At 43.0% G+C, this 14,391-nt stretch overlaps 1 protein-coding gene across 4 annotated transcripts in view; it reads right to left on the bottom strand.

The window, feature by feature from the left end:
* Window positions 1-4,600: 4,600 nt before the first annotated feature.
* The window catches only part of CAPN3 (calpain 3), a 140,424-nt gene continuing 130,633 nt past the window's right edge, over window positions 4,601-14,391 (bottom strand). For all 4 annotated transcript variants that reach the window (XM_088471193.1, XM_088471194.1, XM_088471196.1 and 1 more), the window contains 2 exons: window positions 12,582-12,640; window positions 4,601-5,240 (listed from right to left, as the gene is read on the bottom strand). In XM_088471193.1, coding sequence (XP_088327319.1) covers window positions 5,214-5,240; window positions 12,582-12,640 — 86 coding nt within the window. In that variant the 3' untranslated portion in view covers window positions 4,601-5,213. The remainder of the gene's footprint in view (window positions 5,241-12,581; window positions 12,641-14,391) is intronic.

Below are 14,391 nucleotides of genomic sequence, written 5' to 3'. Positions count from 1 at the left end.
TGGAATCAGTGTGGACACCTGGTTTGAGTCATACTTATTTGTCACTATTAGGCTGCCATAACATCAGTGCCTAGGTTTGAAGTGCATAGTTTAAAGTGTCAATAGAACATTTAAGTTAAAGCTGGGGTTATTCAGAAGTTAAACTGGAGGAGAACAGAAGGCGAATTTAACAGATCACCAATTCCTGCTATTAAGGACTGCTTTTATCTACCACCACACTTCCGTCATGCCTATGGATTGTGCCTGCACATGGATCTCCAATGCTGCCCGCATCCCTCCTGATCCTCCCCATGCAATCTGCTTATCCACTCCAACTATAACTTACCAATCCATGCAGCAAAGATTACCTCTCAAATGGTCCTTGGCTGTGGCCCCCAAATCAGGAGGCTTGGTGCAAGTTTTCTGTACTCATTCTTTTTTTTTCCCCCTCTTAAGTTTAGACTAACCTCTCCATAGATGTTAGATTACTGTGACCCTTGTATCCAGCCCATCTGTGTCACCCATGTTTGTCTGCCCCCTCCCATTTAGAATGTAAGCTCTCACGAGCAGGGCCCTCTTCTCTCATGTGCTTCTCCTTCACTTAATTATACTCTAATTTACAACAGCACCCAACCTTTGGTTACAGACACCATGCTGCTTATCTAAGTGTTATGCAGCAATGTATAAATCATGTATCTGTCCTGTATTGTTTGTACTGTTAATTTCTATTTTCTTGTGTGCTTAACGGCGCTGCAGAACCCTTGTGGCGCCATAGAAATAAAGGATAATAATTTAGAGGCCAGGGGACCCTGTGGTTAACGTCAACATGGGGAGAAGGCACTCTCCCTGCAGCCCCAGTGTGCCATTCCACTGCAGTCTAGCTGTTCCCTGAGCTGCTCCTCCCTAACCCTTAGAGATGCGCGTCAGCCATTTTCTGCTTCACATGTCTCTGGGAAAAGCGTCAGTCTCCCTGTATACATCTCCCATGGGCCAGGTTATACAGCGCTATATCCTACTAGCCACTGCGGTCTGTGTAGTTATAGTGCCAATTGCAGATATATAGTGTTTTTCTTGTTGAGTTTGTATGTGACTTGTGCTAGTGCTGATCTCTACTTTCTATACCCTTGGTGGCTAACCTTGACACTCCAGATGTTGTGGAACTACATATCCCAGCATGCACTGCTACCATTTTGCTATTAGGGCATGATAAAACTGTGGCAAGGCATGCTGGGATATGTAGTTCCACAACATCTGGAGTGTCAAGGTTAGCCACCACTGTTCTATACTGTCAGCTTATACCTTTCCCTTTATTCTAATTTACCCTGACATACTAAGGGGGTTCATTGTACCTCACATCTCCTATATGTGAGGGCTAACATACTATATAGCGCGGTTGCACACTACACTGTGCCATATTACGCATACAGCAGCATGTATCATACTGTGTTTTATTATTGTGGCTATGTCTGGCAGAGGAAAGAATAACAAGCAGGCTGATGATGCTGCTCCTACTCTGGTGTCTTGTAAGTCCTGCTCAGCAGGCTTAGTCCCAGAGGACCTCTTTCAGGGTGGTCTTTGTACAAATTATTGCACACACTCTGGCCCCTCAGCCCCGGTGTCTCCTCCTCAGGACCCACCCTCGGCTGCCTTTTCTCAGGTAATGACAAAGATTGCGGACCTCTTAACAGTCCCCGTGGTAGCTCCCCTTGTGGGATGGCCACAGCAGGTACTTCCTGCAAATCCTTTTCCTCCCCCATGGGTAGACGTACTGTGTACAGAGTTTGGCTAATACCTCTACACTTTTCCAGCAAATGCTACAAAAGGAAAAGCCTTTACCTACTAAACGTGCTGTGTTATCTTCCCAGTTATCTGATTCGGAGATATCATCTGGGGAGGCAGAAGACGCAGATCTCTCTCACTCTGACTCCATCTCAGGAGATGAGGAGCCACCCTCTAAATTAAATATACCTGGTCTTGTGAGAGCTGTGAAATCTATTTTACAAATACAAGAGGAGGAACCCGCTCCTAAGAAAAAACAACCACTTTTTAAATGACAGAAGCTAGTTTTACCAGTGTTCCCTCACTGATCAGCTATCTGATCACATGAGTGAAGCATGGAATATGCCTGATTAAAAGGTTTCAAATTCCAAAGCATTTTAAGTTCCTTTTACCCTCTTCTAGCTACGGATTGCACTAAACGGGAGGTTCCCCCAACAGTGGATCCTCATGTAAAGGTGCGTACACACTGGCCGATATTACTGAGCGATTGCACGATTACGACACTTTTATGTCAGAAATGACCAGCAATGCATGCTCCCGCTGGTCATTTCCAACATTGTCCATCGCCGGAACATGCAGGCCAATCAACCGATGATAACAGATTGGCATGTTCAGGAATGATGGACTGTGCCTGCACTAAACGACTGATCATTCAGTGCAGACAATACAGGTGATCAGGAACGACGGTACGATTACAATGTCGTAATTGTACTGTCTTTCCTGATCGCCCATTGTATATGCACCTTTACACGTCTGGTGAAGACTGCCACCTTTCCCATCCATACGGCAACCTCCTTGATGGAGACTACAGATAGGCATATAGAAGCTTGTCACAAATCCATATATTCTCTTACTGGAGCGATTACTCGTCCTGCTAGGGCTACGGCCTGGGTGGCAAAAGCCATTGAGAGTGGGGGAGAGGCCCTAGGAGAGACATCCCCCCCCTGATGCTTCAAGGGAATAACTATCCTACATATCTCACATTAGAGATGCAGCCTACTACTTGGGAGAAGCAGCTATGGATTTGGCTCTCCTAGCCTCCAGGATATCTGCCACTTTGGTAGTGGCTCGCCGTATTGTTTGGCTCTGCTCCTGGAAAGCAGACTCAAGTTCAAAAAGGGCTCTGGAGTCCCTTCCTTATTCTAGAGCTATCCTATTTGGTCCAGAATTATATAAAATTGTGACTACTTTGGCAGCTTCCAAGACTGCGTTCCTGCCCTCTAAATATAATACAAAGCCTCTGATGTCATCCTTTCGGTCATTTCACCCTCAAGGAAAAGTTAAGGGTCAGTCCTTTCCAAGGCAGCAGGCATCAGCCAAGGTTTCCAAGCCTAGGGCCAAACAAGCCTGGGCTACTAGAAGTCCACCTGCCTTGTCCTCAGACAATTTGATTTAACCACCTGTGCTCAACCATGGTCATCTCTAAAACCTGAGCTGTTGGGGTGCCTTGAGGACTGTGTTTTTGAACTTCTGTACTAGATAATAACACCGTATATGGCAGTATGTGTTAAGAAGTCCAGAATTGTTGGGCATTCTAAACACAAGGTCTCCCCAAACCTGGCATCAAACACTGGGAGGCCCTCATTCATCAAGTGTACTTGGGGGTGAATTAAAAAAAAAAAAAAAAACTTTCAATATATATAATTTTTTTTTATTTTATTAAACCAATTATCAGTCCCATCAAAAAGCACAGGCGCCAGGTGGTAATCTTTCAGTGTTTTACAAGTGGAAAGAGCAGTATTTGAAGCTGGCAAGCTGTCACACTGTATTGTGAATGTGCTGTTCCCGACTGCGTGGCAGATTTACTTACGTGTTTCATCAGACTTTACCAAAAGGACTGGGCAGTCTGTTCCTGAAAAACTCATGGTATATTCCAGAGGTTCCCAAACGCGGTCCTCAAGGCTCCTCAACAGTTCAGGTTTTAGAGATGCCCAGGGACTCCTGCTTACATGCTGTCTTAGTACTTTGGTTAAGGCCCAAGTTATTCTATCGACACGAATATATTAAAGTGACTGAAGTATTGCTGTGGAATATTGTTGGGTCCTAAGGCATATTTGGATCTGAAATTGTTATTTATCTAGGATTTGCTGAACTGGTATACGGGACATATTATATGAGGCACTTGCTGGACTGGTACAGATTTTTTCCTAATCTGAGAGCGCTCATTCACATCTTATATTGTTTGCATATTTATTGGGTTGCTAGGCGCAAAAGGTGTACTTTGTTCTTTCATAGAACTTAAAGTGACCAGACTCCTCACGTACCCACTAATAGACTTAATATTAAGAGGATTGCTCTTATATTAAAGCCTTTTCTTTATCCAAATACATTTTTCACATAATAAACTTGTTTTATCCCCAAGTCCTAGATAGGGTTATGTGCAAACTATCATAAAACATACACTATAGCACCAATAATAAAATATAATTTGTCCAATACATTTCTTCTGCTCGCTCTCATTGTTTCTTCAGTAGCTTTACAAATAATCCTCTAAAATAATGTATTTTAAATGTCTATGTCTTAGTTATGTGCTAAGTGTACACATATCACCACTGTATGAATAAATGATCACATTGAACATCTGATGGAATGGTACATGCCTTCCATTTATTAGTACTAGACCAGGCCTGGCCAACCTGTGGCTCACCAGCTGTGGTGAAACTACAAGTCCCATCATTCCCTGCCACAGTTTTAGCAGTCCCTAACCATAAAACTGTGGCAAGGCTTGCTGGGACTTGTAGTTTTTCAACAGCTGGAGAGCCACAGGTTGGCCTGGCCTGTACTAGACTAAATACTTTGTCACTTTCACATATTGTACAAAGAATTGAGCATTCCGTTATTAAGTATCACACCTCTTTTATTGCTACATGGCAAACGGCACAATGAAGTCATTGAGAATTCACATTAATAAAAACAGATGGTGTGTAAAGTGGGGAAACGTTCTTCACATTAGGTGACTGCTCTATCTTGCACACTTCAAACATTTTACCCATATTGAGTAATGATGATAGGCATACACTGATCTAATTAGGAACTAACAGTTAGTCACATAACCATTGCGTTCTAGTATCACAAGACTGGAATCTGCACTGTAACCCAAAGCTAAATCTATGTAACAAATGATAAACAATTCTATTTATACCGGGGCAAGACTTCTCTTCATCCTTAAGGCTTTGCTGTTGTACAAGATGCTCAGTCAGCAAATGAGTGGCTTAAAAGAGATCTGTTCCTGGTATCAGACAGTTGGTGGCAACTACTGTGTAGATATCATTCCTTGTACTGTACTTATTAATTGTGCTCATTGACAGACCCAGTGTTCTGGGGTATAAGAAAACTGTGACGTGCATATATATAGGAGCTATGAGGTAAAGATTTGCTGAGATCCTGAGTCGGTCCTTGTATAAGAGTAACTGAGGCACGTAAGTGGAAGGAGATTCGTGTAGCTTATGTTGCTCTTAGGCATACATAGTAAGCTGCAGCCACTGAAAAAAATAGGAAAAAGTGGAGTTAGGGATTTATTAATTTTTGTTATTCACTTACTTAGACAAATAAATAGTTAAACCTTCTAAATAGAGAATGATCCAACAACGCTGGGGACTAAGTGCTAAAATGAAAGCAGAATAATGATAATGATGGGCAATATCAGCAATGCTGCAGAGTAATGATAATGACGGGCAATATCAGCAATGCTGCAGAATAATGATAATGATGGGCAATATCAGCAATGTTGCAGAGTAATGATAATGACGGGCAATATCAGCAATGCTGCAGAATAATGATAATGATGGGTAATATCAGTAATGCTGCAGAATAATGATAATGACGGGCAATATCAGCAATGCTGCAGAATAATGAGAATGATGGGTAATATCAGCAATGCTGCAGAATAATGAGAATGATGGGTAATATCAGCAATGCTGCAGAATAATGAGAATGACGGGCAATATCAGCAATGCTGCAGAATAATGAGAATGACGGGCAATATCAGCAATGCTGCAGAATAATGAGAATGACGGGCAATATCAGCAATGCTGCAGAATAATGATAATGACGGGCAATATCAGCAATGCTGCAGAATAATGAGAATGATGGGTAATATCAGCAATGCTGCAGAATAATGAGAATGATGGGTAATATCAGCAATGCTGCAGAGTAATGATAATGATGGGTAATATCAGCAATGCTGCAGAATAATGAGAATGACGGGTAATATCAGCAACGCTGCAGAATAATGATAATGATGGGCAATATCAGCAACGCTGCAGAATAATGAGAATGATGGGCAATATCAGCAATGCTGCAGAATAATGATAATGATGGGCAATATCAGCAATGCTGCAGAGTAATGATAATGACGGGCAATATCAGTAATGCTGCAGAATAATGATAATGACGGGCAATATCAGCAACGCTGCAGAGTAATGATAATGATGGGTAATATCAGCAATGCTGCAGAGTAATGATAATGATGGGCAATATCAGCAATGCTGCAGAGTAATGATAATGATGGGCAATATCAGCAATGCTGCATAGTAATGAGAATGATGGGCAATATCAGCAATGCTGCAGAGTAATGAGAATGATGGGCAATATCAGCAATGCTGCAGAGTAATGATAATGATGGGCAATATCAGCAATGCTGCAGAATAATGATAATGATGGGCAATATCAGCAATGCTGCAGAGTAATGATAATGATGGGCAATATCAGCAATGCTGCATAGTAATGAGAATGATGGGTAATAACAATGCTGCAGAGTAATGATAATGATGGGTAATATCAGCAATGCTGCAGAGTAATGATAATGATGGGCAATATCAGCAATGCTGCAGAGTAATGATAATGATGGGTAATAACAATGCTGCAGAGTAATGATAATGATGGGTAATATCAGTAATGCTGCAGAATAATGATAATGATGGACAATATCAGCAATGCTGCAGAGTAATGATAATGATGGGCAATATCAGCAATGCTGCAGAGTAATGATAATGATGGGTAATAACAATGCTGCAGAGTAATGATAATGATGGGTAATATCAGCAATGTTGCAGAGTAATGATAATGATGGGTAATAACAATGCTGCAGAGTAATGATAATGATGGGTAATAACAATGCTGCAGAGTAATGATAATGATGGGTAATATCAGCAATGCTGCAGAGTAATGATAATGATGGGCACTATCAGCAATGCTGCAGAGTAATGATAATGATGGGTAATAATGCTGCAGAGTAATGATAATGATGGGTAATATCAGCAATGCTGCAGAGTAATGATAATGATGGACAATATCAGCAATGCTGCAGAGTAATGATAATGATGGGTAATAATGCTGCAGAGTAATGATAATGATGGGTAATATCAGCAAAGCTGCAGAGTAATGATAATGATGGACAATATCAGCAATGCTGCAGAGTAATGATAATGATGGGCAATATCAGCAATGCTGCAGAGTAATGATAATGATGGGCAATATCAGCAATGCTGCAGGATAATGATGGGCAATATCAGCAATGCTGCAGAGTAATGATAATGATGGGTAATATCAGCAATGCTGCAGAATAATGATAATGATGGGCAATATCAGCAATGCTGCAGAGTAATGATAATGATGGGCAATATCAGCAATGCTGCAGAATAATGATAATGATGGGCAATATCAGCAATGCTGCAGGATAATGATGGGCAATATCAGCAATGCTGCAGAGTAATGATAATGATGGGTAATATCAGCAATGCTGCAGAGTAATGATAATGATGGGTAATAACAATGCTGCAGAGTAATGATAATGATGGGTAATATCAGCAATGCTGCAGAGTAATGATAATGATGGGCAATATCAGCAATGCTGCAGAATAATGATAATGATGGGTAATATCAGCAATGCTGCAGAGAGGCTCCAGGTGAATAGTTACACTTCTCATTCATCCTATGGGGAAACTGGAATGTAGAAGCTCAGCTGAAGTTTGGGCACTTCAAATTTAGCACCAAAAGTTTTAATTCCTGTTGAAAGACTCCGTACTCGCAGGAGTTGGCCTCCATTTTCCTTAGCTGCAGCAATTTTTTTAATATTTTTTACAATTTTATTTTACTTTAATAAATTTCAATACCACTTTCTCTTGCTGCCAGCCCACTTCCTCTGGGCCCTGTCACTGGAGCTGTAGGTAGTGTTCAGGAACCCTGTGCTACCAGCAACATTGGGCGGTAGGAGCCAGCACTTGTGGTCTGAATACAAGGTAATACCCCTTTTACACCGGAGCTAAAACCCGGGTTTTTGAAGGTTAACCCGGGCAGCTCCCTGGTGTAAAAGGGCAGAGGGTTGGATCGCCGGGTCGAGTGACCCGGCAATCCAACCCAGGTAACTAGCAGGGTTTAACACGGGCGTAGCCCGTGAAACCCTGCTATGGGAACAGCGCACTCCGGGTCACGAAGACCTGGAGTGCGCTGCTAGCCGGCCGATTGGTCCGGCTTCAGTGGTGCTTGGAGATGACGTTATCTCCAAGCGTCCACTTTCACTCCGCAAAAGCCGGATCTATGCAGACCCGACTGCGGTGTGAGCGGCACTAACTCGGGAATATCCCGAGTCAGCGCCGGCAAAATTCCGGGTCTGATCCGGATAGGAACTTTGTTCCAACTCCGGGTCAGACCCGGAATTTAGGTGGAAAAGGGGTATTAGTGGTGCTTGGGGAGGGGTAGGGGGAAGCTCTTAGTAGGAGGCTGCGATTACTAAGTATAGGGAGTCTGAAGGAGCAGCCATTAATTATGGTAGCCAGTCCCCATGCTGAGACCTAGGGGCAGGTTCTATCTCTATTCAGCACTTTCTCTTTTGCAGGAGAAGGGTTGCCTGGCTGTATAGCTACAAAGGTAGTATATAGATTTAGGGGTGGCTGCTTTGTGACTGGAATTATTTTGCTCTGGGATATGTTTTGCAGTTTATTTCACATTTCATCTTGTCACTGTGCATTACAGCTGTCCTCTCCATGTGATATGTCCCCCCCCATCAGGATCACAGCAGTCTGGAGTATAATGCCGGGATTCTGGCTGTCGGCATGTTGTGCGCTGGGATGCCAACTACATCCGCCAGGGACATCAGTATGATTTTTTTTTTTCACCTGGTCGAATTGTCAGTACAAATGACCTCTTAGTTGATCAAGTGCTGACACCTTATAAACTTCAGAGCAGAATACGAAAATGTGTTTTATGAGGCACTTGTTCCACTTGTGATGACAAATGTTATTAGGATTCTTCTAATTTGAACTTTAAATGCAGTTTAAAATATAATTTGATTTATTAATTTTAAAAAGTTGTTAGGTAGAACCCACATAACTTTTTTTTTTTTAATCAATGAAATGTACAGTAGTTTTTATAGTTTGATGTTATACCCATCTTAGCTTTGGCTTGGCAGTTGAGAGGTGGTTGGAGTAACTGGCACATGGTTTACCTTCAGATGGGCCCAGTTCAGTTTTGCTAATTATTGTGGATGACATCCATGAGATATCTGAAACCCTAGGGTGTTATCCTGGATATGGGAGTCATTGGGTTTTGGATTTCAGCTTCAGCACCCTTGGCACGCTTGCCCTCTGGCTTAGGGCTTTTCTCTAGTAGTGTCCTATTCAGCCCAAAACTTGTTAAAATTATTAGTCTGGTAGTCGGGAGAAATAGTTATTATTTTACCGGAATGCACCCAGACCAAAGGTCTATCCAGGTCTGCGTCTCATGGATAGATCATCAATTACAAGAAATCCAACTTAAAACCATCCAAGCAGCAAACAGCAGAAGGTGTTTTTGTCTGGGAACAAGGTGCTTTCACTACAAGTATTAGTACAGGGTCTGTGTTTTTGCTTTGCACACTGGCATCTTGTAATTTTTTGTATGAAGTTCTGCATCTACAGGCAAGTGCAGGTTCAACTTGAGAGAATTGCAAATTGATTTATTTCAACTTGGAACAAGTCCCGCCAGCATCTGATCGATCAAATTGTCTCCAAAGATGCATCCTCTGAGTGATGACATCTCCAACAAGATTCACTCCTTCACCAGTTGCAATTGGAGCACTGTGACAACATAAACCAGTTTTCGAATTTGTGAGGCTGTCATCCTTCTGTGCCTCTTCCAGGGTTTTTGGTCTCCAGAGGAGTCCAAGCTGGTAGAGGTGCTGGAACCAATATTTTGCAAGAAAAATATGTAAAATGTTCCAGCAAGCATGGTGGTGTTCATTGCTGATGTTTTACAGTACTTCCGGCATGCCCTACACCATGGGATATGGGTGCCGTCACCCAAATGTTTTCTAGCAGATTGTGGAAAGATGTAGAAAGCCAGGTACTAATATTATATTATGGTATGTCAGTTTAACCACAAAGGAGGTGTACTTCTGCTTAAAGGCAAGGAATCCAAAGACATTCTTAGTAGATGCAATGTCAGTCCTTTGGACTTTCTTGTAATTTACCTCCAGTACCAATGTTTCCAGGGGTCCTATAGAAGGTAAAAAGAGACTGCATTGATCATTGTAGAACAGGACTGGCCAAGAAGGTTGTAGTGCTGTAAACATGACTGTGGGTCCGTGGTGGCATCTGTCTCTAAGAAAGGAGGTGTTAAGTCAGTTGCATTTTTATCACCAAGGTATAGCATATAAAACAGATCACACAGTGTACAGAAAGTTGTTTCCTACCATCTCTTTTCAGTTGGCCCATCTACGATTCTTGCAGGAGAGTCTGGATGACAGATTAGGAATCAACTCCCAAACTGTTGAAATTATAGCCCTCTTAGTCTTCTTTAAAGGAAAAAACTGTCACTTTTACTCGGTGTAGAGTTTCTTATAGAGTGTTGCATATGCCAACGCCATACATACCCCTTATATGGGATATCAACCTGGCATTTACAGCTCCACCGCATCCTCCTTTTGATTCAATGGAGTTACATTTCCTTGCCTGGAAGACGGGCTTCATTTTTTTTTCTACCTCAATAGCTAGGGAAGTTTCGTAGCTGGGGTGTCTTGTTCGTCTACATATCGCCGCTCTCATGAAGATAGGGCCATTACTGGAACTAAAGCCATCCTTTCAGCCAAATGTGATCTCCATGTTTAATCTAAAGCCAGATATGACAATTCAGACCTTAGTCCATGGTAGGTCACTGGAAGAAGTTGGCTCTCTTCACTCTCTGGATTTTGCCATGCATGTTAGGGCCTGTGTTTTCCGAGCAGGCGAGGAAGATGTGTTATTTTAGTATTTTATGATATCCATAAAGAGGTTAGCCAACATCCAGTAAATAGTCAGTTTTAAACTGGAGCTGTTCCTGCAAATGTGATGTCCCACTCTGTCATATCGGTGAGTGCCTGATGGCGCAGCACAGACCTACAGCTGTGCATCTGCAGACAGGTGGCTACCAGGTCTTCGGTTCATACATTAAACATGTTTGCATCCAAGTTGCCAGTTTTGGATAGAAGGTTCTGCACACCTCAACAACTGAGTGTATGCGCTTGTAGAGTCAGCTGTTTTTAAGGTCTTCAGTGTTCTAGTGCACTTTATTTGAATGAAAATTGGATTTTTATACTTATGTTAAAACATTTTCTCTGAGGAGAATGGATGGCCGCCCTTTTACTCTATGGTTCTGTTGGTAAAGGTATCGAGTTGTTTATCTCTTGTGGAAGAACCTCATGTTCTTCTCGCCTTATTTAGTTCAGTGTTCTCCCCAGGCTGTTTTCTGCGGGCACATCGCCTGGCAGAAACAGCCTGCCGTCCTGCACTTTTCCCCGCAGACCCCCAAAGAGGAACTCTGGCCTCTGAAGTGACCGGAGGTTAAAGAAGCCTCCGATCACTTCAGAGGCCAGCATTCCCAGTGATGCACTGCACGGGTGACGTCATCACATCACCCGCGACATGAGGAGCCTGCCCCACGTGCCTGCTGGATCTAGTTAGATCCAGTCAGCGCGAGGCAGCGGCGAGCGGGAGAGCGGCCAGCAAGTAAAGGTAAGTGCTGGGGCCAGGACCAGGACCAGTCTGGGGGCACTGCATAAAGGGGTCAGCCTGGAGGCACTGCATAAAGGGGCTAGCCTGGGGGCACTATTTAAGCTTGGGGGGACTGCATAAGGGGCCAGCCTGGGGGCACTGCATAAAGGACACTTTAAACCTGGGGGCACTGTATAAGGGGCCAGCCTGGGGGCACTATTTAAGCCTGGGGGCACTACATAAGGGCAAAGCTAAACTACAGGGGGCAATGCATAAAGGGGAATACTACAGGGGGCACTGTATAAAGAGCCAGTGGGGGAGCAGCCTGAGACTTGTCAGGCTGGATTGGTCTGGGAGATACCCCTTTTCCCGGCACGCACATAATTGCGAAGGCTCCCAACCGACTGCTTTTGGATGCTACCCGGCTGGGGAGAACACTGTAGTTCCTCCTTGTTCTTGCAATTGGGGCATGGTTAGAAAATGATCAAGTGGGGGAATACTTTTATTGCTAAACTAGAGCTGAGCTTCTCTATAATAAATATCTGCCCCCCGACTGGACTAAGTGAAAAGGATTTAAAATCAGTATAAAAATCCTAGTTTGAATGGCTCGGCTCTTATTCATATCACCTGCTGACTGTAAATGTTTTTAAAAGTGCTGTGAGTAATGAGGATACGGACACTGAAGGCACTCAATGGAGCTCTACTTTTGGGGGTGGTGTATGTTTTTATTATTTAGTGGGAGTCTTCATTTACTGAGAACACTTCTCTACACTTTACATAACCTAAAACATATAAAACACAATCAGTTCTCAAAGCTATGACTTTACGTTGAACCTTTGCATTGCCGTAAGCTGACCAAATTAATTGTGGACTAGTTACCTCCAACACATTAAGCTTAATAAGACCATCGCCGTCTTTATCAAAAGCATGGAACGCTCCTATGGGACAGAAGATAAATATGTTGTTATAAAATACTACTGTCTCATCATGGGAACATAATATGCTGGCATAGTGTTTGTTTGGTAGACAGCCACATACAGTATGGTACTTAATCAGACATATGTATATTTTATTTTACATTGTGCTTCTATCATACTAGCCACATTTTTACTTCAATCCCACCCATGTGTTGTTTTATGTTGTGTTCAGAAGTATGAATACTTTTGTACTGAATCTCTAAGTGTCTATTCCAAGCCTGGGGTTACATTCTATTGTATCACCTATATATAGACAAATACACACACGTCTGCTGTAGGCTACAGACTTTGTTGCCTCTTCAGCAATCTAACCCAGTTGGGTGACCCAGACTTATTGTATAATAACATTCACCTTGTACATTTCCCAAACTCCACCATTACAGTCCAGGTCTATGCTTGAGTCCAGATGGTTAAATTGACTGAGGTACTAATTAAGTAATCTGTGCTCAAGCATGGATAGAATGTAATGGCAGAGTTTGGGCACCTCTGCTTATGCTGTTTGTAGAGATAGTGTTGTGTGAGAATTTTGTGTTTATACAGGTGTATGTACAGTCAAATTGTATTGGTTTAAAAAAATGTGCCCCTCTTTGGAGTATTGAAGTACTGGGAGATATTTCTGATTAGGTGTGTGAGCAGCTGAACAAGTTCTTGCTGCATCTGTCTTGCAAATAGCATCTCTCGTCCCCTAAACTTTTGCCACAATGAACAGCAAAGGCAAACGTTGCAGTCTGCACATGTGAAAGATTTCCCTTGGACTTTCTGTAGTGCAGGACAAATGATATTGGGTATCTTTAAAGATATCTGTCAATGAAGTCATCCTGCCACATTTCTGAACAGGCAATTCTTGACTATATAGTCAGATTGCCTTCATGTACGGACAACAAAAGACATTAACGACCAGCGGGAGCGCGCATCGTTGGGCGTTCACTGCATTCACACTGAACGATATATCGTTGAACGATATAGTTATCGTCCATAAAAATAGTCTAGTGTGTGTATGCGGCTTAAGAGATTGTAAAGTTAAAATAAGCCACTTTTGACAAAATGCCATAGAATGTGCCCAATTACCTAGTCTAAAAAACATTAGTTGTGACGACAATGCAGTATGTCATCAGGCAAAGATTGTGGAGAAATAGTATGCGAGCCATAATATCAAGCAAACTCAGGGCCTGATTCAGACCCGGTCGCAAGCGCAGAGCGCTCGCAACCGTGTTGATGGTGGCCCACAGCGCATGCGCATGACGGAGCCGGCTCCGTCGTGCGCATGCGCGAGACCCGGCTAGCGACGGGAAATCCGTTGCTCTGGGTCTCGCACCAAAGGGGGCGAGCTGTCGATGTTGAGTGACAGCTCTGGTGGGGTGGCTGCCCAAACGGAGGCGTTCCCGAGGGAACGCTTGCCGTTTGTGGGCGGCCCCACTGACATCACGAGTGATGTCAGTGGAGAGCTTCCGGCTCTATTAGGGTCTCGTCGCGAGCACAATGGTCTCGATGGTCTTGACCATCGTGACCATCATCATGGCAGCTCGCTATAGCTGTGGGTGGTCAAGAGGCCACTCCAAAAAAAAACAAAAACCTGGCCCTGATTCAGAGCGAGCGCTCTGTCAGAGTGCAATCGCCAGACCTTAATCCACTTGAGAATTTGTGCCATAAAATTGACTCTATAAAACTAAACTAGCAACTAAAAGAAAACTGATTGAAGCTCTTATTGCTTA

The sequence above is a fragment of the Taudactylus pleione genome, unplaced genomic scaffold, assembly GCF_031769625.1.
Source record: "Taudactylus pleione unplaced genomic scaffold, aTauple2 ptg000113l, whole genome shotgun sequence".
Taxonomy (NCBI): domain Eukaryota; kingdom Metazoa; phylum Chordata; class Amphibia; order Anura; family Myobatrachidae; genus Taudactylus; species Taudactylus pleione.
Note: the sequence above shows the minus strand (reverse complement) of the source record. Positions and strands in the feature narration are given on the sequence as shown.